We start from the raw sequence: 27221 nt of genomic DNA, 5'->3' as shown, positions 1-27221 counted from the left end.
GCCTGAGGCAGGGGGTGGAGCCTAGTGGTACCAGATGGGAGAAAGGGCGGTATCTTGCTGTTCGGATGTTGTGGATCTAACTGATTCATAGGTGAAACTGGAGAGCAAAGGATCTCAATTAAAGCCCCCCCCCCAAGAAGCATCCAGCCTTTCTCAATCTGAAACGTTCATTGATTATTTGGAAGAGACCATGTGTAAAGCTAAAGCTTTTTAGCTTTCAAACCCACTAAGCTGTCCTATTTCAGCCCGAAGGAAAAATAAACCGATGCAAACAAAGGCATTCCCCAGCAAGGAAACGGCTTTGGGTTAAAACGTAGCTGAGCCACAGCCAGTGAACCTGGAAGTCCATTTTCTGTTGGCCAGATCCTCTGGAAGCCAACTGGACTACCAACACCCCCCACCCCCAAATTGGCTGGAAGCCCATGTCTGATTTAGAAAAATGAGCGTTGTATGTGTTTAAACACTGCAGGAAACCTCGGTGACCTCTTTATAGGGTGCTTCATTAGTCTTGCAGGCTTCCAGGAGCGCCAGAATGCCTGGTTTTGATGTGGGAAATCATTAATTGTTTGTTTGTTCTTTAAATATGGCAGTAATGGGGTTGTGAAATCAAATTGGGGGGGGGGTCCTTAACCATAACTGTGCCCATCACTGGTTTTGAAGCAAAATGTTATGGTTGCAACTCAGCTCCACAAAGCGAGGAAATTCAGACTCCCCGCACATAACAGTATCACTCAGAAACAGAGAACAACTTTGCTGCCAGTCAATGATGAAAAACCCACTTGAATAAAAAGGTCTGTGCATGCCAAATTTTAACTATTTCTCACTATGACCTCAGGTTGAGGTCTGCCTGCTGTTATCTACCTCTTAACTCTTCTCTGAATGATAGACTCCCAGGTGGTATTCCAAAATTGTCTTTGGTTACAAATTTCCGGGCATGACCTCAAATTAGTGATAGAGCTGGTATTGATGAACCATAGGGCAAACCCCAAGTTAGGGTGTGCTGAATTCGTTCCATGATCCAGCTCTTGAGTTGACTGAGTAAGATGATGAAATGTCCCATGTTTGCTCAACGTCAACGAGAAACTTGCCCCCATGTTACTTCTGGGCAGGCCCCACGTTCTTGCAAATAACGTTGAGTAAAAGGTCAAAACTAGACAATACAGTTATAATTTTGCCATGAATGGTGCCATCTGAGGTTATGCACTGTCTTAACCGTGGGGACGTTTCAAGGTTGGACGTCCCATCCATGCCAACAAACAGCTTTCAAGATGAATTTGACCGTGGCAGAGATGGGTTGAAAGTGATGAGCTTTCTAGATTCATTAGAAGAACATGGCAACCCTCCATCAACTTAATGGATTATGTGCGGGGAAGGAAGGGAAGAAGCACGTGCTTGGGTGTCCATCATTTTGGGGGCTAAGAATCAGACCTTGCTTTCAGAAACTGGAAACTGTACGTCCTTTTGCACAAGTCCCACGCTGAGATTTCGGTGGCCTGGACAGCTGTTTTGTGAAAGGGATTCCAAGGAGAAGAGAGGCATTGGATGTAAAAAAAAAAAGCATTGTATACAGCGCTATTCTGCTAGAGCGTCATTGGGTGGTGGGAGGGAACGAGCTTGCTTTCTGTACCTCCAGAAGGGTAGGAAGAAAACCCAAACAGTAAGAGCTGTTTTATGATGGATCAGGTAAGAACAGGGTGGGAGGAAATCACGAGAAAGTTGCGCGTCGGATCACACCAGAGACGTTGCCACTGATGTGAGCGATCTCCTTTAAAGCCACCCGTCCATCCACTGGGGAACCGTCTCCAGGTCAGCCCCCCCAAAGTAGGAGCCCTGCTTCTGGATCCCCAAAACGTCCAGCTTGGGCATGGATGGGGGCAGGGTTAGAGCACGTCTCCATGTGCGTCGTGTGATCACCAAGAAGTACATGGCACTGGACTGCTCCAGAAGCCTTCCAAACTACGAGCTCCTTTCCACTGTGGTCACACCTTCAGAATGTAGCAGATTCTCCACCACCAGAGACCCCTTAACAGGTTGGACAGCCATGTATTAAGGATGCTTTACCTGTGTGTCACCTGCTTGGATTCGAAGACCCTTAGGGTGATCCAATGTAGCCCCAGTTCAGGACACAGAACCCTTTGCATCCAGCCAGTTAACTTTGGCACAGGGCGGGAAGGAAGGGAAGACGGATTCCCATCTCCCTGGATAGCTCAATGGCATAGGTCTCCGGTCACAGAGCCAGAAGTTAGGAGTTTGATTCCCCCACTGAGCCTCCTTGACAGGGGTCAGACTGGATGACCCAGAGGGTCCCTTCCGGCTCTGCTGTTCTGATGATCCTTAAAGCCGCTTCGCCCTGATTTGTCCCTCTGCCTGGTGACCTAGAGACCATATCATTCATTTATCTCTTTGTTTGTGGTGTATATATTTAAAGGGCCCCCACATAATCTTGAGCTGGAACTATAATTCATGATTACCCAAAGGAGGATGAAGGGAAGCATGGATTCAGGATAGGATGGGGCCTGCTTCTTAGCACCTTGCTGGAGCCCCCTGCTGCCGTCCCCCCAGGATCTGCTGCCTGAGCCACCTGCCTCACAGATTGGAGACACCACCCGCCTTTTAATTATTTCTAATTGCTCAACAATGGGATGTGTCTTTAGACTGAAACATCATGGCGGAGGGGTTTCCCCCAGGAAGTGGAGGAAGGAAACACCCACAGCTTACGCCATGGTCAATAAAATAAATGACTATAAGACAAAATTCCTTGCGGTCCACAATTTTTCAATTTTTCCTGCTTCCTTGAGAGTAACCCCCTCACCAAAATTCACAAAAGGGCCATCCCTGATTCATCCAGTGGAGGTGTGGGTGACTCCCATTTATCCCAGGGTGATGAAGACATGCCAAAATTTTGCCAAACTTGTGCGAAGCTGCTTGGTTTTTTTTAAATCTAAAGGGGCCCAACCCTGATTCATCTGAACAGGACAGTCACCCTAAGAAGATGGGGGTCTGGGCTCTCCCTAGAGATCGGCCGAGGGCCGCCTTGCAAGCAGTAGCTTCTCTCTCTCTCTCTGATCAGGATGGGACCCTATGGAGGGAGAAATGGATCAGGCGCCAGGTTAAAAAGCTAGTGTAGGTCCGTGTGTAAGCTTTGTTTGCAACTTGATGCTCCTCTAACTCCAAACTTCTGTAATGATGATGCCTCTCCTGAGAAGCGGATGGAGAAAAAGGTCAATAAGACACCCTCCCTACCATCAGAAAGATGGGGGCCCCTCATTCCACCCCAGAGAAGAAGCAAAAGTGTCCTTCCTTTAAAAAAAAGAAGATACATCTCCTTCCCCAAGAGTGGGCTGGTCACTCACGACCGTCTCTTAAGTGGCCTCCATCCGGGGGTGGGGGGGTGAGTCCTCCCTGGGGACTTCCAGGGAAAGGGGTGAAGTTTTTTTGGGGGGGCTCCTCCGAGCCAAGGAAAGCTGAGCCCCAGAGAGAGAGAGAGAGAGAATCACCACCAAATAGGATCCAAAGAGAAGATTATCACCAAACTGGATTCAGAGGGGGGGAAAAATCCACACCAAATTAGATCAAGCACCATTTTGATTACAGAGAGAGACAGAGAGAGGGGGGGGGATTTTTTTTTAAATCCTGGCTTCTCTCTCTCCCCCCCATCCCTCGCGCACCTCTTTGCCTGGAGAGGATCAGAGAGAAAAAAGGAGGCTGTCAGCACCCAGAAAGAACCCGCAGCCTTGCTGCTCCCTCTTTCTCCCCCCCATCATCATCATCATCATCACCACCACCAAGGAAGGCGCCTCTTAAGATGGAGCTGTGCCGCCGCTACCGCTGTCTGAAATAGGTAAGAGGCGTTTTCTCTCTCTCCCCCCCCCTCTATGCCAGGAGGGGTGGGATGGGGGGGTGCCCAGACCTCAAAGAGAGGGAGGGAGATCCTGAGCCTTTTCCTCCATCCTGACACCCCCTTTTTTTTCTCCTCCCCATCACCCCCTTCCTGAACAGCCGGGGGAGGGAGAGGGTGGGGGGTTCCTAAGGCGACTCCTTCCTCTCCTTGCAAGGGGGGGGAGAGGGAAATCAAAATTTTTAAAAAAAGGGATGCCAAGGGAAAAATATAAGAGATATAAGCGAAGGACCCACCCCTATACCGTCCCACGGCTTGTAGTCTCTGGGTTGGGCGGGACTGGATGGCTGGGGGGGGGGGAAGGGTGCGAAAAGAGGGAGGGAGGGAGGGGGAGGGGGAGGGAGGGAAAACCTATATATTTTTTAATGAGCCAGGGTGGTGGGGAAGAGGATCTGGAAATTTGGCAGGCTGACACTTCAGAAGGACGTCTGTGTGTGTGTTTAGGGGGCGAAAATCTGCCTTGATTTGCTTTGATTGGCTTTTTTTTAAAAAAGGCAATTTTCCTTGGGGGGGCAGAGGGCCATCATCCTGCTCCCGTGCCACCGATGCAAAAAAGAGAGAGAAAGAGAGGATCTAGCCCAAATCCTTCCCCAGGTCACGTTTTGGGTTGCTTTCTCTCCCCCCCCACCCCGCAACACACACACACACACCTCGCCTTGTAAAAGGCGCACACAACAGCAGCAGGCGCTGAGCAAACTGCAAAGGGTGGACACCCCCCCTCTCTTTTTCCCCCATCTAGCACTGGGGTTTTCTTCTCCTCCCCCCCCGCCCTGCTTCCTAGCACATAATGAAGAACCAGGGACGATCCGTTCCCCCCCCCCCCCAAAAGAAGCCTCTAATAAGAAGGCAGGCTTTGCCCGCTGCCTTTGCTTGCTAGCCTTCTCCTTCCATTTTTCCCCTGCTTAAAAAAAGGGGGGGGAGGAGGTGGGAGAGAAAAGGAAAGAAAGCAGAAGAATCATCTCCTTTTCGCTCTAGCTACCTGTCTTCTTTGGCTTCCCCCAGTTCCGAAAGGATGGATTGGATTTTTTTTTTGCATCAAGAGAGGGAAGAAAAATCCAGGATACTTCTAAATCCTACTGGAGTCTTATTTTGAGAGATTGATAATTTTTTTGCTTCTTCTTCCTCCCATTTTCCTTCCATCCCTGTTTCATTTCCCCATTGGGTGCATTTTTATTTATTTATTTATTTTTGGTTGATGGGGGGGGGATGGTGCCTGTGGTTCAGGGAGAAAAAAATTTGGGAGGCTGGCTGCATTCCTGTCCGGCGAGGCGGTGCAGCGCTGTAGTGCTGTTGACCTTTCTGCTTTTGGGCTTTAGCGCTATATCTCGTCGTTTGCCCTAGGAAAGAAAAAAGTGGGGGGAGGAAATTACAGCTGTAGCGATGTGTGCAGAGTCTAGAGACAGATTTTGAGAACCAAAAAAAAAGCCACCCAACCCAGGGGTGACAACAACAAAAAAAAAAAAATCCAGAAGAATCCGGCTGGAGAGAGTGGGGGAGACCACCCGAGACAGTGTCTTTGTATATGATTGGAAACTGGGGGGAGGCAGAGCCTTCCCCCCCAGCTTCAGGACTGCAGCTGGGTTGGAAGACTTTGTATGTAACCGTATCTGACCTCTGCCGAAAATCCTGGCGTCCGTTCCTTTCTTTCTTCATTTTGGGCAAGGGGGTGGAGGGTGGGCTCGGGGGAAGTGAGGTGGCCTCCATCAATCTCCACTTGATGCCCATGAATGCGAACACCATGATATTTTTGATCTTGGGGGCTTCGATTGTTATGGTAAGAAACTCTTCATTTCCACCCCCCCTTCCTCTAATCTGGTCTCCTCTTGCTTGCTCCCTCACCCCCCCAAACCCCCTTGATGTTGTTTTTCTGGGTCTCGTCTTTTTACCTCCCCGCCCCTGTGCTCCGGCTCTGTCCCATTTTGATGTGTGTCTCTTATATAATAATAATTAATAATTTTTTTCCTGAAAAAAAGAGGACCAGCTGCGATTCCATTGCCCCAATTTTGGGGGGGGGGGGTTAGGAAGGAAGGGGGAGGGTTGGCCGCAATCAAACGCAAGGACATGGTTGATTTGATGACTCCGGGCTCTGATCGGCTGCCTTCTGGGTTCTTTACAGGCAATTGCATGCTTGATGGACATGAATGCGCTCTTAGACCGATTCCACAATTACATCTTACCGCATCTGAGGGGAGAAGACCGTGTTTGCCACTGCAACTGTGGAAGGTAAGGCGTGCACGCATGGACCAACCTCCTCCAGTTGACTGTATAAGCTGGGTGGGTGGGTGGGGGGAGAGTGTGATAAACAGAAGATGCAAGGACGGGACCAGCATCTTGCGTGGATTTTGTCCTCTTTTGGGTGCAGGGAAACTGATTGAGTTGGGTTAGAAATGCAGGGGTTCATAGATGTCTCGGAAAGACCCTCCCTCCCCTCCCTTGTCATTTTGGACGGATGCCTTGCAAATATTTCTTGTTCCATCTCTTGCTCTAAACCTTACACCAAGCACAACCCTATAAGGTGGGTTGGGATAATCATCCTTGGATTGCAGATAGGGAGGGGGCTGGGAGCAAGGTGGGCTTCTAAGCGGCGGTGGTGGGGTGGTGGTGCTTGTGAACCCTTTACCACATCATTTCCTTACATCTATCCCTTGTCAAGCGAACAATGTGGATTGACCTAGGAAGGTGCTTAAGGTCTTCAGGAGGGCTTGGACTAAAAGGGACCGACCCTCACTCCTTGAGAACCAATAACGAGGTCAAGCAAATTCCTGGCAGAAGATAGTCTCTCCGTAGCAATTTGCTTTGGAGGGAGCATGGGGACCCCATCTCCAGGAGCAGTCTACCTCTTAAGTCAGAGGTCAACAGGGCACCAGCAATCTGGAAAGGCCTAGCTTGTGGGTCCCGCGTTGGCTTCATCCAAGGAGCCTCGGGTTAAAATCCAGAGGGACTTTCGCTCTGATAGAAGAAACGTTTCTTTCCGTGCCAGCAGGGCCCTAAATAAGGCAAGAGCACCCCATTCCTCTCCTTTTTCTTATGCGGACAAGGCTCGCACCCAATCCCCAGCGTAGAGTGGATGAATGCCAGAGAAGGCTGGTAGCAATTTTGAGGAAGGAAGTTTAATCTTCCATTGAAAACCCCGTTCGTTGCCCTATCATTGAGGGCTGCTTCCCTGCCTGTGTGTGAACAAAGTTAGACCTGGAAGCTGTTCAATTTATTACTGTATTATTATTTTTCATATACACGTTGCATCCTTACCTCCTTCATTCTCCCTGTTCTCTGGTTGTGGTTACGGCCGTTGCCTTAGAAATGGTGTTTTTTTTTCCTTCTTTCAAAATTTTGTGCGTCGTTTTGAGGGCTTGAACGGTCGAGATGCTGAGGGTTTCGTGATTATTACCTCAATTGGCCGGACCGGCGGCGTGTATTAGGATGAGACCTTTCGAACAACATCTTCACCTTTTCTTTTAGGATGTTTTGTTCTCGGGCTATGATCTAGCAATCGTCTTGGTGAAGCTTCGAGGGGTGCCACAGTCAAGAGGCAATTCCAATGAGCCTGGATGGCCAAGAATATTATTTGAATTATATTTCGAGATCCATGTTATTAGGGGTGCTTTGATAGCTTAAAAAGTTTATACAGGGATGGTTTTTACAAAGAGCACCACTGCTCTTAAAGTTCCCCTTAGCTGTTTGCAAAATGCCAGGCTCACCAGCTAGGTAGCTGGCATTTTCTCTTGAGAGACTGTGCGGTAGAGTGGGTGGAGAGATAGGCTGGCACATCCAGAAACCTGATTTGAAGACCAGAATGGATTTTTTTTTTAAAAAAAAATAAATGTTCAGAGGAGGTTTAGAAAAGCTTGACGGCTTGTCCATTAATGGAATCTTAATAGGTGGGGATTTTTAAAAAGCACTGTTTAACCGAGAGCTGTTTTAAAATTGGTTTTAAAAATGGCTTCAGATCTATTTCCTCTGTTTTGTGTAAAAAAATTTAAGTGTTTTTTTTTAACAAAAGGTTCCCATCTGTTTTCTTGTACATCACTTTGGGAATCCTGATAGGCAATAAATGGATTATTCACTAAATTAATTAATTAATTAAGAGCAGATTTAACAGGCACACCATATATGAGGTCTAGTGTACTGTTTGAACAGCGCCGGCTTAAATTATCACTAGAAAAGTTGGGTTGCGGTGCACGATGTGTTCAAAAAGACATTAATTAGAAACCAAAAAAGAAGAGAAAAGAATAAAAAAGGAGGGTCTCCCATGTTATTAAGCATTAAATAGATTTTTGCTTTACATTTCTGTAGTGCTGCTAAAAGCTGCTGCCTTCTGTCCTGCTACAAATGTGTGCAGTACCTTTTGACGAGAAGTATTTAAATATTTATAAAATAAAATAAAATAAATACATAGGATGAGGTTGGTTTTCCTTTTTCATAAAGCCTTTGCAGATTTCTTCATGGATTTGGTAGAAAGAATGGGAGATATATATTTTTTTTCCAAGAAAAATTAAAGTTGTTAGAGGCACAAGGATTTAATGTCTCCTTTGGAATCCCTCTAACCAGGTTTGTGTTACTGATTTAGGATGCTCTTCTTCTCTCTCCTTCTCTCCTCCTCCCACAAACAATCTGCTCCTCTTTGGTTAGTCGAACCAGGCCAGATCCATGGAAGTTAGAATCAGACTGTGAAATCTGGAGCCGGGTTCAAGATGTGATGCCAGGCTCATAAGGCCCTAAACAATTTAGGCTAATACCCCACAGCAGCTCACTGTTTGCATTCTGGGAGAGGGTGAGAGAATTCTCAGCCACAGTAGAGTAAACAGAATGTGTTTTCCCCAACATAGTTTGACAGCTCTTGAACTTCCGTAGCTCTCTCCTGTGGAATTCTGGGAAGTGTAGTTTGGGAGGGCTTAGAATTCTAGGTCCTGCTTTAAGGGAATACAGTAAACTCCTTGGCATGCAGTTCTAAGTCCCAGGATTCTGTAGGATGGATTCAGCACCTTGGACGACTCCTGTCAGGTGAGAACAAAAATTACAGAATGGTTTCCCTTGAAGGCGGCATCATCAGCTGCTACTCCTCATTCCTGCCCATCCCCAGCCTGGACATTGGGGGATTCTGGGATTTGTAGTCCCCCACCCACCCATAAAAAGGCCAAGTCCCAGACTGAAAGGATATTGTATTGGGAGCTGGCCATGCCAGGAGGCAGAGTGGGGCAACCACTCCAGGCAGGAAATGGTTTGCTATTTATTTTGTAATTGTTGTATTTCCCCCCCGCCTTGCCAGGAATGGGGGGAAAAGATGTGTGGGATTTTCTGTGTTGTGTGCCAACCTAATTTGGCTGGGTTCAGCTCCTGAAAGCCTCGGTGCGGGGTCAAGGGTATGGAAGCGCCGTTTGCTGCTCTGACTCAGATGGCCAAATACTGTATCAGAGGATTGCCTGCTTCTCCTTGTCAGGATGGGAATAATGGCAACCTGGGGACCTGATCCGGTAGCTATGTGTCCTGTATTATCGAGGGTGGTCCTCTCTCTGGATGGTTGGCAGAGGCCAATCCTCTGTATGAAGACCACATTTAGGGGCCTGTATGGCAGGTGGAATGAGGGACGTGGTGGCGCTGTGGGCTAAACCGCAGAAGCCTCTATGCTGCAGGGTCAGAAAACTAGCAGTCGTAAGATCGAATCCACGTGACAGAGTGAGCTCCCGTCGCTTGTCCCAGCTCCTGCCAACCTAGATGTTCGAAAGCATGCAAAGGCGAGTAGATAAATAGGTACCACCTCGGTGGGAAAGTAAAACAGCGTTCCCTAGTCATGCTGGCCACGTGACAATGGAAACTGTCTTCAGACAAGCGCTGGCTCTATGGCTTGAAAAACGGGATGAGTGCCGCCCCCTAGAGTCGGACACGACTGGACTGAAAATGTCAAGGGGAACCTTTACCTTTACATCAGGTGGAACTCCCAAAGTGGGAGATTTTGGGGTTTGCGGTCCATAAAATCAAAGAAAACCCATGCCTGAAAGCTCAAGTGACTGAAGAGAGGTTATCAGATCTTAGATGTGCCACAAGAACAGACTCTCTGTTTCTTGCTGATTAAAGGTGGAAGAAAAAAAATACTGTATTAGAAGTGTGTATTTCTGAGTTGTTGGTCAAAGACCTGGCAGTGGGAACCTGGAGGTAGTATAAAACACTGGTCCCGCTTGCGGGCCATAACAGAGTCATGCTCTTATGCGTGATGGGAAGAGGTGGATTTCTCCAGATGACAGACAGGGAGGTGGAATGGGAGTTTCTTCTTTCCATGCTGCTCTAACTGACTGAGCCTGGAAGCTTTAGGGAGCGCAGTGTGAGGACCTCCCAAGCTTGAACTTAAAAATAGGATCAAGGTTTTGTGGGGAATCTCTGGGTTAACCTTGCTGCTATTCTCCCTCCCTGACCTCTACCAATCAGGGAGAAGTCTCTCACGTGGTCCAGGGTTGGAAAAAACGGTTGCATGGAGCTTAATCTGGGTTTGCAGCCTGGGAGAGAGCTGAACCCTACTTTGCAGCCAAGAAGAGGTTGTAAGAAGTGTCCTCCTGGTTTGCATCTTAGGGAGAGCTGGGCCCTACCTTGTGGCCTTGGAAGGGGTTGCAGGGAGCGTAGTCCTGGTTTGCAGCCTAGGAGAGAACCGAGCCCTGATTTGCAGCTTGGGAAGGAGCTGCATGGAGCTTAGCCCTGATTTGCAGCCTGGGGGATATCTGGTCCCTTGTTTGCAGCCCTGGACATGAAGCTCATCTCTAATTTGCAGACAAGGAGGTTATTTATTTTGCAGGAAGGCAATGATGGCAATTCCTAGATGTCAAGTTCTCGGATCTCTAGCAGTAGAATTTATGCTATGGTTCGTAGTGAACGAAAAGGGTAAAGGTCTCTGGCTGAACCCTGGTTTCCAGTCAAGCAAAACCAAGGATAGCCGGCCGTCATTGCCTCTAGATGACCGGATCTGTGGCTGCATCTCCACCTTTCTCTTTCCCGTTTCTCCTTGTGATGCGGATGTGGGTTGCGTGCTGTTTTCATTCCTGAGACTCCAGAGGAGGTTCTCCTGATCGGCTTCTCTTCCCTTTCCCTCGAGGGATGGCCCAGTTTTTACCACTGTGAGTTTGGTGCCCTTTTTGAAGCTCCCGTCAGTCTTCCCCCTCTGCTCCCCGTGATTCTCATCCGGTGAGCGAAACGAACGAGAGCCGTCTTCGCTCTCCTTAAAACAACACAGCTCGACTGTTGTTTCGAGCTGATTGTAAACGAGCGTGGAGATTTTATTAACAGGTGTCATCTGTGTAAATGCACAGAATAATAATAAATCAACAGAACCACGGAGGTGGAGTGATTATACCACCATGCAAGAGGATGATGGAAGAGAAGGATATCTAGAAGGGAGGGTCATAACTGACCGTCCTTGGGAGGAAAGCATCTTATCTGGTTTGTAGTCGAAAAACTGTTGCATGGAGCTGAGTCTTGCTTTGCAGCCTTTGTGGCTTGCAATGAAGAAGCCAGGGGATTCGGATGTCCAAACAAACTTTTCTATTTCTTTTGCACTCAGCCATCATAGCCTGGATCGAAAAAGAACTGTAAGGAGGGCATCTGTAGCGGAGGAGGATGTTTCTGGGGAGGTTAAGTTGTGTTTTGCTCTTAGATCTTCTGTTTAGAGCAATACGTTGTGATCAAAGCTGGAAAATATACTCTTGGAGTGGAGGAGGAAAAAAAATTAATGATGCCATCATTTCAAAGGGGAAAGACCTCTCTCACTAATTCATCTTCATCTGTTTCGAAGAGGAGGTGACCTCATTTTGACGGCCGCTGCTCTCTTTCCTAAAGGGAGCAGCTAATTTCTTAAATTTCTCTGTTATTTTCCCCACTTTCTTGGAATGGCTCTTTGCGTGGAGAGCCAAGGAAGGCGCTTTTGGCTTCTTCTCTCGGTGTGACACGTGTCCCTTCTAGTGGCTTTTGAGAGAAGGGAGGGGGAAGACGCACATGCCAATCGTGAAACCCCATCTAACGTCCCTCAGAATCGGAGCCATAAATTTAATTCTTCGAAAGAGCCAAAAAAATTAAGAAGGACGTTGATGGGAAGGGAATGAGCTTTTGTGAAAATTCATGGCAGACAGTTTGATCGCTTTAAGAGAAAGGCTGATGGATGTATCCAGGCACAGGACAGGGTCCAAAGCACTGGGAAAGGTCCAGAGCTTCCTGGCAGAGTCTCGGCTTTCCATGCCAGAGGTTCAAGGTTGAGTCTTGGGCAACCCTAGTTTTAAAAGCTCCAGTTAGCAGCCGTTGAGGCCGGTGGCTCTGATTTTTCTTAAGTGGCAATCAACGTGCCGTTGGCTTCGGTGCGAACTCGGTGGGAGCTGTCTGGGCTTCTGAATCCCAAACCAATTCAGAACCTCCTCTTCATTTTAGAACCACAGAGCTGGAAGGGACCCTCCGGATCATCGGGTCCAGCCCCTGTCAAGGAGGCGCTGTCAGGATTCGAACTCCCAACTTTGGAGGGCTTTTTCAGAGCTGAGGCCAAAACCAGGGGCAGATTTCCCAGCCCTGCAGCATTGAGGTCACCTGCTATCCCAGGGTGATGGGGAAGATCTTTCCTCCAACAGATTACTAACCAGAGCAAAAACTGGGATTGGACTAGAAAGTATTTCAAGGAGGACGCCCCTTTCTGAATTCATTGCTTTTCTGTGTGGTTCGGAAAGTCCACACACACACACACACACACACACACACACACACACGTTTCTGCCTCTTGATCGGGAAAGAGCCTGGGGCTTTATTGGCATTCACATCCAAACATCCCTTTAAGAAAGCACTTCTCTGAAAACTGATTTCTCTTTAGGAAATCTAAGGAATCTTTAAAAGAAGGTTTAAATAATCAATTGGAACTTCTCTTCTGGAGCTGTCACTGTCTGTATATATATATGCATTTGTGTGCTAATTAATATCCTAATAGCTGGGAGGCTCTGACCATGAAAATGAACATCCATGGAAAGTGCCATAGCGCTAAACTCTGCTCATGGAACAAAGGGAGACTAAAAATAAACCATGTTGCAAGGAGGGGGTAAAAGGGCATGGGAAGTCAGGAAAAACTGCACCGAACTAAGTGGGATGAGTCTTACGACATGTGGATGGCAGGGGAAGACACTTATAAAATCAGTCTAAAAGTCAAAACAGAATCTTCATTTAGCTGTGCATGACTACTTGAGAGCCAAGTGAAAACAATGTACATAGTTCTCCCCCTGGTGTCCCACATTTTGTGGCTTTGGTGTGGCGTGGTTGTGGACTTCACAAACCCCAGTCCTCCAGGAAGAGGACTATAATGAAGACATGCGTGGACTTGCTCTCCCTCACCGATGCCGCTTGCTTGCTCACCCACAAGCCTTCTGGGAGTTTGCATGTGAATAGTGGAGAAAGCAAAGGGGTAGCATCTGCTCCTGCCATCTGCTTTGGTAGCTGCTCCTGTCGTGATCAAGGTGGTGGAAGCCACAGTGAGGGGGCCAGAGTCGCTAGCAGAAACAATGAAGAAGGGGTGGTGGAGGAGGACCACGCTCAGAAAGGGAACCTACCATGGAGGAATAGTCAGTTGAAGGTGTTTCTCAGCCAACGTTCTCCTCGAACTTTTTATGTTGGATGTGGGTATTCCCTTACAGCAGTGGTCCTCAACCTTGGGCCTCCAGATGTTCTTAGACTTCAATTCCCAGAAATCCTAGCCAGGAGAGGTGGTGGTGAAGGCTTCTGGGAGTTGTAGTCCAAGAACATCTGGAAGCCCAAGGTTGAGGACCATTGCCTTACAGCACCATCCAGGTGGCCCACAGAAGATGCTGGGTTTTATTTGGTGGTGTTGGTCATGTATTCCAGGCTGAAGGATGGACCTTACTTTCCTGTACATTTTGAAAGAACAAAACACACTCTCAGCTTTTTAATTCTCCAAAGGACAGACAAATGCCGAGTTAAACAAATGTACAGCTAGAACAGCCTGCGTGATACCCAGATATTCTAGGGAGTCTTAACTCTAGATCCTGGAGGGTGGGTAGGTGGGGATTTTGATTGTGAAGGAAGGTGGCTGTGATCTCTCTGGGGTGGGCAAATCCACTTGAGGTTTTAGTTGGAACATAACTGGAGAGAGCTACGGCCCTGAATCTTGCTCCTAAACCGGGTTCAGAACCATGGATAGCGCCTCTGGAATTGACCAAAAAACGTAGAGTTGATTCACCGCTCCCCCAATTTTGGAGTTACCATCCTCCAGTGGATCTCGGCTAAAGGTTCAGGGAGTAGAGGCTCCATTCTTGAGTGGATTTACTGGCTTCGTAGCAGCATCCCTGGATAGCTTGGTGGTTTAGGTCTCTGGCTGTGGAGCCAGAGGTTGGGAGTTCGATTCTCCTCTTGTGCCTCGGACTCGATGATCCATTGGGTCCTTTCCAACTCTGCAGTTTTAAGATGACGATTAGGTTGCCGTGTGTGTTTTTGTTCAGAAAAGGATGGCCCACTCTTTGAAGGCATCACCTGTTTTAGGGTGGCCAGCTTCCTGAGGTTCAGTAGCCCTCGTTCAGCCCATCAGAACCCACTCAGAGCCTCTTAGCAGCCTGTTCTGCTCTGTGATGTTCTGTTGGTGCCACCGTTGAAATTAGCATCATCATCATCACCACTACCACCAGTAGGTGTCTATGGTGTGAAAGAGGGAACAGCATCTCACCCCATCACGGAGTCATGCGTTTAGACTCATGTCTTGTACACACTCTTCAAATCTAGATATCCTTTCAGGCATGAGTGGAGGACTCTTTTCACTCATGATGAAAGTATTAAATGTGTTTTAATATTGATTTTATTGACCATTTTAATATAAAGCTTGTTTAGTTCCTTTTAAATATTTGTATACTTGTTTTTTTTTTAATGCTATTTTTAATGATGTGAACTACCTTGGGTCCTTTTGGGGAGAAAGGTGGGATAAAAATTGAATGAATGAATGAATGAATGAATGAATGAATGAATGAATGAATGCGGCTCTCAAAAGCCTTCACCACTAGCTGTGTTGGCCAAGATTTGTGGGAGCTGCAGTCCAAGAACATCTGAGGACCCAAGTTTGGGAACCAACAATGTAGTCAGAGAGATTCTAGCTGACGGTGGGTCTTCCCCTGCTTCCCCTCCGGCTTTTAGTCCAAACAAACATTGCAGGAGCCATCCAAGGTGCCACGTCCTGTTATTCCCTCTCAAAGAGGTTCAAGCACCTTGTGGGCAGCAGGCTGGGAGAGGAAAGACATCCTTTCAAATTCAGACTAAAAACCCAGACCGGACTCACCGCCCCCATGGAATCGGAGCCACCGGTCTCTCCTCCATTCCAAGCAGAGCTGGGAGGGGATTCCCCATTTGAAACCTGACCAGTCCGCTGAGAGGGTGATAACAGAGCGAGATGTAAAGGGGTGAACCCCTTTATGTCGGCTTCCCTCTCTACGATCCGCTAGCGGTACTAAGTGATGCGAAAGCTCTCCTTGCAGCCTGGGGAATCCTCTGGGGCCGGAATCAAGTGGCTCCCTGAGATGCAGGGGTTGACAGGGGATGACAAGCCAGTGAATTATAGCTCCTTGCTGCCAGGAGGAGAGTACGGGAGTCGTGTGTCCTATTTCATTGCTGTCTCTCCGGCCAAGTCTATAAAGGACTCCAGTCTTTCCCCCAGTGAATGAATGCGAGACCGTTTGGGCTTCCCCTTTCTGTGCCTTGTCAGCTCGCGTTACCTTCACCTGCGTGATGAAAGCGGAGCCGGGGGGGGGGGGATCTGGATTTGCTTTGCCTTCCCGCCAACCTGGATCTGCCCGATGTGCATATTTTAAAACAAACATCTTCTTTGGCAGAGCCATGCGAGGGGTGTGTGTGTTCAGAGCAATTCTTTCTTTCTTTCTTTCTTTCTTTCTTTCTTTCTTTCTTTCTTTCTCATTTTAAAACATTTTTACCCTGCCTTGCTCCTTGAAAGGAGGGCAGCTCACATCATTAAAAGGACAATACTTAAAAGCTTAAAAATGTTAAGCGTACAAGTATTTAAAAATGAAATATCCTATTTTAAATGGTAAATAAAATCAATACTAAAAAAAAAACACATTCAAAAGCAACAGAGCACAACTCCCATAGAGTTTTGACTCTACATGAGCTGCCTCTGGGGCTGAACCCTGCCTTCCAGTCAATTCAGCATCCTTTAGTCAATTCAGTAACTCCAGTCAATTGCAGGTGGAAAACTTGGTGTGGATTCGCAGCTGTCCTGAAACAGGAGTCGCCAGCTGCCAAGGATTCAAGAGCTTGGAAGGAACTCTTTATTTTTTGTTTTGTTTTGGACTACAGAATTCCCTCAACCAGCAACTGATGGGAATACATTTTCTCTCTGCCTCAATCCATGAATAGCTTCTACCAGGAAGCAGAGAAAGTACCAAGCAGAATTTGTTTTTTTTAATTACCTTAATTGATTTTATTTTTATTTTATTTCATGGGCAGACAACTCCCAGAATCCACAGCTGCCACTGCTGGGAGTTTATTTATTTATTTAATTTATTTAGATTTTTTAAATCCCGCCCTGTCTAGTGGCTGAGCTGTAGATGGGCGACCATAGCACCACTGACATAAATAAAATGTAATGATAAAATTCAGTATAAACAGCCACTAGTTCAAAGGCTGGTAATCGGGACAGCTGGATTCAAAAAGCGTCTGCAAATAGAGGCTTTTCTCTGAATGGGAAACCTCTGCCTAGTTAGAGGAAGCAGCTGGAAAAGGCATAAAAATCAAACATTTTCTAGCCCACCGTCTTTGAAAATTAAGAGAGAGAGAGAGAGATTAAAGAATTTCTGTAAACTGGGGGCTGATCTGGTGTAAGTCAACTTTTAATGGCTTTTTCCTTACATTGGCTGTGCTTGGCTATTAAAAATGGCGCATGATTCACCCAGGAAGTGCTCCATTAAAACAAACAAGGACAATATAGGAGTTTAGTGTCCTGCCAATCCTCAATTAGTTATTTGAAGCCTTTATTCATCCTGTTTTTACCCACTGAAAACCCCAAGGCAATTTGCAATTAATTAAAACAATCACAAACACACACAGCCAGCGGAAACCATCCAAAATCAAATTTGAAACGGCTGAAAACAGATCACAACTTCAGAAGCATTTCACGCCTGACCCAAATCACTCAAAAGCAGATAAAAATATTCAAAAGGCTGCTAAGCTTTTGCCTGTTGTTACTGTGAACACGGAACATTACTTCCAGGTAGAACTGACAAGTATTAGAGTCAGCAGGGGACCGTAGAGGTCATATCCACTGCTCCTTGCAGGAATGTTAAAACTGCTATAAATTTTAGCTAAGTGACCTGCAAAGTGTTTCTGTATTTGTGACTTTTGCATTTGGCTTTTGTTGGTGCAGCCTACAGAGGTTTTGGGTGTGTGGGAATCAGCCTCCAGACTTTTGGCAGTCATGCACCCATGCTTTGGTCCAATGGTTTTCAACTATGGGTTCCACAAATGTTGTTGGACTACATCTCCCAGAAATCCAGGCTAACACAGCTCATGGTGAAGGCTTCTGGGAGTTTTAGTCCAAGAACATCTGGGGACCGAAGGAGGGGAACCCTTGCACTACGCGACTGTGTGGGACCGAAGGTGCAGCTGCATCCATGTCCATTTAGAGTGAGGGATTGTGATGATAAGTCTGCCTTACTCCACACCAGATGCCAGATTTCAGATTACATAGCTATTAAGGGAGATGGCCTCCTTTGATATAAATGGGATGAACACAGTACGAGTTGTAGGCTTCAAGGAGCCCCCAAAGGTGACTTAAGGGACAGCGTCATCTTAGAATAATCTTAGAACTGCAGAGCTGAAAAAGACCCGAGGAATCATCCAGCCCAGTAACTATCAGGGAGGCACAGTGGGGAATTTGAACTCCCCACCTCTGGCTCCACAGCCGGGGACTTAAACCCCTGGTTCTTAACCTTGGGTTATTCAGGAGTTTTGGACTGCAACTCCCAGAAGCCTTCACCACCAGCTGTGCTGACTGGGGTTTCTGGGAGTTGCAGTTCAAAAGCATTTGAGTAACAAAGGTTAAGAACCACTGATTTAAACCACTTAGCTATCCATAATTATTTTTTAAAATGGCCGTTTTTCTGGAGTAACTAGGGGGCTTTTTAAACAAGCCAGAGCACTTTGACGCACCTGGTTTTGCTCCCAATCTCCCTTGGCAAAAGTAGACATTCATGTCTGACCATATCTTGTCTCCTTCTCCCCTCCCTGAAAACGTTCAGGACTGGCACGGCCCATGCCAGATCCTGGAGGTGCAGAAAAAAAAAAAGAACATTAGCAGGGCATGAGTTCAGATACAAAAGCTCGGCTCGGAATGCTGCAGATGCTTTTAAAATGAAACAATGAATAGCTCAGGGGTTGAGATCTCTGGCTGCAGAGCCAGAGGTTGGAGGTTCGATTCCCCCCACTGGGCCTCCTTGACAGGGGCTAAACTGGAGGATCCTTAAGGTCCCTTCCCTGCAGTTCTGTTTTCTGCAAACAGGAGTTGAGCTACGTATACCGATGAGCCTGTGCTGCCACCGATGGCTATGCCGAATCATGGCACCACAGACCACAGCATGCCCAGGGAGGGGGGGGCCTTTCCTCTGACCTTGTGGACGGCTTTCTGCTGCCCGATCCGTCTTAATGGTGTGGCTGCGTGCTTCCATTAGCAGCAATCAACTTAGGGGAAATTGCCCGATCAGTTGGTCCGCTTAGAGCGCGGTGGGAATGCTTATGGCCTTTTAATTTTCGTTTTAATTTGTTTTGTCTTTGGGATGTTGGCTGAGGTGCTTCCCCCCCCCCCCTTCCGCCCGTCCCCTACCCTTCTGAGTCACGCTTTTCCTTCCTTGGTTTTCGGCCATCCGTGGAATGATTTCACGGACTCCTTTCGCCTATTTATTTGTTTAAACTCTTTGTAATTGGCAGTTCTTCTCGAGACCACGTCCTCTTCTTGGAAACCTGGCGCTGGCTTGCCACCAGGAGAATTTGGGGACCAGGTAGCTCTCTTGAAGCTCAGTCCAGCTTCCCCTTCCCCCCTACAAGTCTTATGAGGAAAACACATAACATTTCAGAATATTGGTTATGTCCTGTCACGTTGCCCCTGATTTAAGGTGTCCCCATGGATGAGTGATCCCCCAAATGTCCTCTCCTCAATGGGCCTGCTCAGCTCTTGCAAACTCGAGGCGGTGGCTTCCTTTAGAGAGTCAGTCCATCTTGTATTGGGCTCTTCCTCTTTTCCTGCTGCTTTCAACTTTTCCCAGCATGATTGTCTTTTCCAGAGAATCTAGCCTTCTCATGAACAGCCCAAAGGAGGACAGCCTCAGTTTCAACATTTTCACCACCAGAGAGAGTTCAGGCTCAATTTGATCTAGGCATCCACTTGTTTGTCTTTCTGGTTGTCAAAGTTTTATGTAAAGCTCTCCTCCAGCACGACATCTCAAACTGCTCCCCCCCCCCCCCCAATCAGCTTTCTTTCAGTACAAAGATTAAGGGAGTGTTTGGGACCAGGAGGTACTCAATACAGCCCTTTGTTATGGGGAGGGGTAGAACTTAAGAATAGCAATCCGGAGACTTGTGGGAGGGGGAATATAGATCCACCTGGAAGACCCCTTGTAAAGCTGGACTAGTCACCCCTTCGTGCTGGTCTCCCCGCTTGCATTCACATATAGGGTGAACCCCATGGGTGCCTGTGAATGATGCTGATTTAGGATGATTGTCAGCCTGGTTGGGGGGAATGTCTTGTTTGGTGAATCTGAGAAAAAGTCTTTAGTCTATGGGAACTTTATGGGAACCGTAGTCCAAAAGAAAAAAAAACCAATGGTTCCAAACTCTGGAAAGTGCACAGCTCTGCCTAGGATGTATACCTATATACATGTGTTTGTTCCTTTTTAATATTTGTCTACTGATGGTTTTAGCATTTGACTTTTAAGGATGCACGCATCCTCTTTAGACGCCTCGCTCTTAGTTTTAAACATTGTTATTTTAATGATGTGAACCATCCTTACAGACTCATTGTTTTCAGTTTTAACTGTTGTCCTTCAATGATATAACCTGCCTTGGGCCCTTTTTAAGGAGAAAGGCTAGGTAAAAATAAATAAATAAATGGATGGATGGATGGGTGGGTGGGTGGATGGAAGGGAGGGAGGGAGGGAGGGAGGGTAAAATGGATGGATGGATGGATGGATGGATGGATGGATGGATGGATGGATGGATGGATGGATGGATGGATGGATGGATGGAAGGAAGGAAGGAAGGAAGGAAGGAAGGAAGGAAGGAAGGAAGGAAGGAAGGAAGGAAGGAAGGAAGGAAGGAAGGAAGGAAGGAAGGATGGATGGATGGATGGATGGATGGATGGATGGAAGGAAGGAAGGAAGGAAGGAAGGAAGGAAGGAAGGAAGGAAGGAAGGAAGGAAGGAAGGAAGGAAGGAAGGAAGGGTAAAATCAGCTCCCCAATTGAACCAGGGATTCCATGCACAGACTGAGACCTGGATCTGTGCACACCCATTTTTGCCAGTATCCAGAGGTGACGTGGTATCTTGATTTGAAAACGTATACCTGCTCCGCCAGACCTGCATTTACCTTGCTGGATGCACAAATGAGCAGGATTTCTTTGCTCCTTAATCTTCCCCCAGCTGCCTGGATAGCTCAGTGTTTTAAGTATTTGGCTGCAGAGCCAGAGGTTGGGAGTTGGAGTCCTCCGCTGTGTTTCCTGGGAGAAGAGCCAGCCTGGGTAGTCTTGGGCCAGCTGCACAGTCCCCAGGGCGCCCCCTGGAGGAAGGGAAGGGGAAACCACTTCTGAGTCTTCTCTCCCTGGAAAGCCCTAAAAAGGGTCACCCTGAGTCAACATTGACTTAAGGGCACCTGATGGTTATATGAACCCTCCTGCAGCATCACGCCTAAAGCGGCTGTGATCTGACGAGGGCTTGAACAAAAGAGGAGCCCGCCCTTCATGAATAGAGATGCTGGGAAGGTGTGGAGCTGCTCACCGCTTGGCGTTGCTCTGGAGCGGGGATCTCAAGTTGCGTCTCTGCCTGCTGCAGACTGCAGAGTGTCTTCTGCAGCAGTCCGATGCAGTGGGCTGTTGCACGGCTGGTGGGCAGGTGCCGGGCAGGGCAGAACGTCCTTCTCTAGGACAGGCTGATTCTTCGGTGGCCAACCCTACCCCAATCCCCCCCCCCCACCTGGGCTTTTCAAGGGGGCAGAGGGAAAGGCCAACGGAGCTCGAGGAGACCCCTCCCAAAGGTTCGGGGGGGCTGAAGAGGATGCTCCAAACCTGCCTTTCAAGCTCTGTTTAAGCCGTCCTCGCTGGGTGTTGCATCAGAAGTAGCCCTAGAATGGGCCAACAGCTATATCATTGCGACCACTTTTTTTTTTTTTAGAAGTCTCAAAGCTTGAATCGGGAAGAAGGGGAATGCCTGAGTGGGTGGGTGTCGGATAATGTCTGCCTTTTATGTCTTTGTGGAAAAGCTTCTGTCCTGTCCCCATTTTCCCATTCCAGGAAACATGAGGCTAAGGAGGACCTCACAAGCTTAAGAAGGATCGTTTGTCGAAACGAAACCATGAAACAAACGGCAGAGAAGGGGAACTGTTAGAAGCCAAAAATCAAAGGATGATCTGCTCCGAGTTGGAGCTAGCAAGACATTTCAAGGGTGTCCATGATTTGTTGCATTCTTCTGTAGCCAAGTGTGATGGAAGCGCATAAGGGTTAGAACGGTTACTAGATTCCAGTTACTTTAAAAGGGCATTTTTTGGTTTTTTTAAGAAAGAGACATTTTGATGGGTGTTTTTCTATCCTGATCTCAGCCTCTTATCAAGCCTAAAAGCCAAAAGGAATGATATATAGATGAAAATGTAATGAACAACTCAATGGGAACTGCTGGACAGCTTAGAGGTTTGAGTATCTGGCTGGGGGGCCAGAGGTTGGGAGTTCAATTCCCCACTGGGCCTCCTTGACAGGGGATGGACTCGATGATCCCATAGGGTTCCTTCCAACTCTGCAGTTCTACTATGTTGATTATAGAATGACGCAATACCTTTGCCAGAAACAAAGATGGACATCGTGGGCAACCAGATGTTGGCAAATGCCACAATATTAGGGTCCCAGCATTTGGGACCCGGGCTGAATTTCCAGTAGTTGAAGACCAGCCTCTGTTGACCCCCCCAAACATTTATGCTCTTCTTCTTTTTCTGTTTCCTGTTCACCTTTCCCAACCCATCCCAACCCAATCCAACCCAACCCAACTCAACCCAACCCAACTCAACTCAACCCAACCCAACCCAACTCAACCCAACCCAACTCAACCCAACCCAACCCAACTCAACCCAATCCAACTCAACTCAACCCAACGCAACCCAACCTAACTCAACTCAACTCCCAAGGCATCATGTCCACTATGTCATCCCATACGACGGAGACCAGTCAGTGGTGGATTCCTCCGAGAATTACTTTGTGACGGACAATGTCACCAAGCAGGAGATTGATCTGATGCTGGGACTTTTGTTGGGATTCTGTATAAGCTGGTTTCTGGTCTGGATGGACGGGGTGCTCCATTATGCCGTACGAGCGTGGCGAACAAGCAGACGGTATGGTAAGTGGATGTTCGCCAGTCGTTTCGAGGAAGGGTTTAACATTTTTTTTATTGCATTTATACCCCGCCTATCTAGTCGAATGACCACTCTAGGCAGCTTCTAACATATAGAGCAACAATATAACAAAATTGCAATATAGAGTAACAGAATTTTTAAACATCAGTAAATGAATTATCCAACAAGAAAAAAGGGGGAAAAAAGGAATATATATATGCCTTGGGTTGGCAAATGGCAGCCAAGGATTGCAATTTGTCCTTCCCAAAGTTTCTCAACGTAGCTTCTAACCCCAAGGATCCAACAGGAGGGACAGGCACTGAATAGCAGATGGATTAGTTCACACAGTATGACCTCTCTCAAATGTATTAGAATTAATCTGTGGAACTCACTTCCACAAGATACAGAGCTCGTTGCTCTACCAGCATACCTTCCCAGTTAGATGTCCTCACTATCTACCAGTGACACCTAACAAGCTGCATTGGTGGTTAGAGATACCTTCCTGTTCCTGTTTATTATCTATAGCCTGGGATTAATTTAGCTACCCATCATTGTCATTGTTTACAGAACAATGCTTCCTGGGAAGGGAACTGAATATCAACAAGGGTTTTAAAGGTCATTGCCAGGTCAACAACCTGTACACCAATAAGGTCTCTGGTTTGGGGCCGTGTACAGTAGGACTCCTGCCTCCTCAGGATCAATATCCACAGTTTCACTTATCCACAGTGTGAAAAATAATAAAAATATAAAAAGAAAACAAAAACAGAAACACATATTTTTCTGCTTTACCAGAATTGGCCAAAAGAGGGAGCTAGAGACCATGAATTCTTGTTGTTGACGAATAAATAGCATGGTCTCTGGATCCCTCTAGTGGACAGTTCTGGTAATGCAGGGTAAAAATAAATATTTCTGGATTTTTCTTTTTTTTTTAGCATGCTATGTGTAGCAATTGCTATTACCCATGGTTTTCAGCATCTGCAACCACTCCCCCATGGAGATGGGGGTCTCACTGTACACAGTTATAAATATTTGCCATTTGTATTCCCTTTCTTATGTGTGAAGAAATGGGCTTGTCCATGAAAGCTCACATTAAAATATAGCCATCTTCAAGGTGCCACAATGTTTTTTGTTTTGTTTATTTATTTTTTTAGCTTAGAGGTGAGTGTGAGATTTGAACTTTGCTTGGGTCACGGTGACGTCTCTCTGTCTCTCCACCTTTTTTTTTCTCTAGACAACTCCTGGTCTTGGATCCCCAAATTTTGTAACTTCAAGGAGTTCAGAAAACGTCACCACCGGCAGTACGACGAAGCCACCGGGAACATGGTACATATCAAACAGAAGCTGTACCACAACGGCCACCCGAGCCCCAGACATCTCTGAGGGAGCCGAGACTGAGGCGAGGCCACGGAACGTGGCCCTCGCCGTCCTCCGCGGGGGACGTGGCCCGTTCGGCCCCTCCGGGGACACCAGTTAAAAGACTTCCGTTGAGTGACTCCCGACGGCGTGTCGGCCCGGCACCCGGGAGAATGCACAATCCGACCCGGTCCCGGAGGCGAGGCGCCCGAGACGTCGCACTGTGTTTGCCATTTCATTGGTGGACTTCTGTAGATATGTAAACAAACCACAAAAACACCACAAAAATCCAAAAGTTGTCGGGGGGGGGAAACGGGGGGGGAGGGGGAGGAGAGAGACTTTCCGTTGTACTTCCAGCCCGTCGTTTACCTCGATGGTGTCCTGAAAAACCAGTGTACCTTTTTTTTTAAATGTTCCGTTCGTTCCTGGGTTTGTTCCAAAATCTGTTGTTGTCGTTAGAGGTCTCTGTAGGTCGGCCCGGCCCGAAGACGCCATGTTTAGCCTCCGAGAGCTTACAAACGCTGTTTCAGTTATGTCCGCCTGACACCCCCCCACCCCGAATCCAACCTAGTGCTAAAATTGTCTTGTTTCTGATGCCGATCTCGGTTCGAAGTTTCTTCTGTCCAGCAAACTACCGTGTTATGTCCCGTTTTCGGTTGTTTTGGAATCCAGGCGGGTAAGCTTGGGTTTCTCTCCCTGTTGATTTTCTCTTCGTTTCTTTGAAATAATGAGATCTGTTGTTCTGCCTGCCTCATTTTGGCCATTTTGTAAGGAATCTACGAACACCGATAACGTCAATGTAAAATGGAGCCACCACGAAGCTGGAAACAGATCTGCGGTGTGTGTGTGTGTGTGTCCTGTTGATGTTTCTCTGTTGGGTTTGACGAAAGGACCCTCAAGGCGTCTTGAAACAGGCCTTCACGGACATCGCTGGTTGTATCTCCTACCGTTGAGGATTGAGTGTTCTAGACGTTTCAGCCCCAAAGGGTTACTGACAATGCATCAAATCCTAAAGTCATTCTGTGATAACATCACCACTTAGAGTTGCAATTAGAGAACTGACGTAGCTTCAAGATTGGTCCCGTGGGGTAGATCCACTTGGCTGGGTTTTGGCTTCTTTAGGGGGTTAGCTGGTCTTTTGAATGTTTCAACGTATCGCTTGCCTTTTGCCGATCAGAGAATGGGCCTGTTTGGTTCTATACGGTCTTGCTCTGGCTGGCAGTCACAGTCCTAGGGCTCAGAGAGAGAAGAGTCGTTCACATTATTTGATAAAAAATAATCACATGCCATCAGGTTGATTCTGACTTATGCTTTCCAGGGTTTTCTAGATAGAGAAGACTCAGAGGTGTTTTCCCATTCCCTTCCTCCAGGGGGCGCCCTGGGGACTGTGCAGCTGGCCCAAGGCTACCCAGGCTGGCTGTACTTACTTGCAGGAGGCACAGTGTGGAATCGAACTCCCAACCTCTGGCTCCAGTCGGTTGCCCAAACCACTGAGCTATCCAGTCTGCAGGATTTGTTAATTGTTTTTGGAGGAATTGAGCCTAGCACCTGCAAATCAGGGTTCTACCTTTGAGCAATAGTCTCTTCCCAATTTACCAGTTTTACAAATTCCTCTAGGTCTGGGTAACCCTGATGTTCTTGGACTGCAACTCCCAGAATCCTTCACCACCAGCTGCGCTGTCTGGGGTTTCTGGGAACTGCAGTCTAAGAACACCTGGGTTGCCCAAGGTTGGGAACCACCATTTTATGATCTCAGTTTACAGCAGATTGCCGCATCTTCTGGAATGGAGGCTGTCCTGGGCCAGACGGTATGAAACCATCATGCCTAACTACAGGATGCTCTCCTTATCTGAAGGATCGGTATCCACTGATTCACTTATCCACGTCTGAAAATATTAAAAATATTTTTTAAAAAATCCTAGAAATACTACTATTTTTAAAGATGAAGTTACCAGAATAGGTCACTAAATGGAGCCAGAGAATATGCCAAGTCTAGCATTGAATGTTAAAATAGTGTTGGCTATAATCCGTGTTTTTCAGCAGCGGCAGGGGGTTTGGAACGAATCTCCCACAGATACATGGATCCGGCTGTATTTGTGCCATTGATGAGACCAGCTACCTCAACCATTTAAGTGCAATGGTATTCAAAACCCATTTTATGAACTGACGCTGACATTCTTGTACAGAGGGGTGCGGCACCAGCTCCTCTCCCTAACAGCCCCATTGCTGAATATAAATAGGTCACTAATTCACCAAAATAATTATTAAATCCTTTTCATGCCGGTGTTTTAAAATGCATGGTTATGGTCCCCTTGCAAGCTCTTCTGGCCCTTTAAAAGAAACGGATCCCGAAATCTGGGTGTGGCCTGGCCAAGCCAATTAGAAAAGGGACTGTTGGCACGCCTGACTGTTAAAGGGACAGCACACCTTGTTTCCATGTAGAAATCCCATCTCTGGGGGGCTGCTAGAGCTGTAAGAGCAAAGTGGCCCCACCTTTGAAGCAGCTGTTTCAGCTGGGCGAATACCAAGAGGTGGCCAGGGTAGCAGCTAGGGGCGAGAGTTTCAAATTTCTTGGGACTACAAATCCCATAATTCTTAATTCTGGGAGTTCTACTTGATTTACATACACACCTTACTGTTGCCTAAATGGGACTCGCCTGGGGGGAAAGGCCTAGACTGAAAAGTTTTGAGACTTAGCTAGGCCTAGTTCCACCTAAGCTTCCTGTTCAGGAAAAAGAAACCCACTTCCCAGCTAGCACTGGGGCAGGAAGAGGAAGCTTGGGCAGAGCTAGGCCTAGCTCAGCCTCAAAGCTTCCTTTGGGGAAAAAAAAAGACCATATCTTTGATTCCTCTATTGTGTGATCGCTTTATTTATGTGATTAAATGGTTGTGTGTGTGTGGAAATCTCACAACAAAGAAGCCCAAGAGCAAAAGAGGAAATGGACTGCCATAATAAGTTTATTATGATGGATTTTGTTACCTCTATACAAAGATGGTGTTCATTAGTGTCCATTTTTAGGTGTGTGAAAGAGAGAGAGAGAGGAGTGGTGGGATGATGAAGACCTACCATATAGGATCTATATTTTTGTCTTTGTATGTTGCACATCTTACATTTATATATATATATTTATTATATATATATATTTATACATTTATATAATTTCACAGCTGTTTCTCAAATGCCTTAATTTGTCCCAATTGTGCATATGTCTCCATTCGGATATTGTGGAAGGCGTGCTCTCTAGAGGGTCTACTCTGGAGCAAGAGTTTTCGGATGGGTTGGGGTGTGTTCGTGTTCATAAATCAACGGAAAAGGGCAGTCCTCTTCCATACCATTCTGGGTTTATATATATATTGCATTATTTTTCTC

At 47.0% G+C, this 27221-nt stretch overlaps 1 protein-coding gene across 1 annotated transcript; it reads left to right on the top strand.

The window, feature by feature from the left end:
* Positions 1-4251: 4251 nt before the first annotated feature.
* TMEM240 (transmembrane protein 240) lies at positions 4252-24683 on the top strand. The gene is made up of 4 exons (XM_020781967.3): positions 4252-5672; positions 6015-6121; positions 22295-22503; positions 23730-24683. Exons 1-4 carry the CDS (start codon positions 5421-5423, stop codon positions 23876-23878), a joined length of 717 nt encoding a protein of 238 aa, XP_020637626.2. The 5' UTR covers positions 4252-5420; the 3' UTR covers positions 23879-24683.
* Positions 24684-27221: the final 2538 nt, after the last annotated feature.

This window comes from Pogona vitticeps, chromosome 7 (assembly GCF_051106095.1).
Source record: "Pogona vitticeps strain Pit_001003342236 chromosome 7, PviZW2.1, whole genome shotgun sequence".
Lineage (NCBI taxonomy): Eukaryota > Metazoa > Chordata > Lepidosauria > Squamata > Agamidae > Pogona > Pogona vitticeps.
The sequence above is the reverse complement of the archived record's forward strand: the minus strand, read 5'-3'. Positions and strand labels throughout refer to the sequence as shown.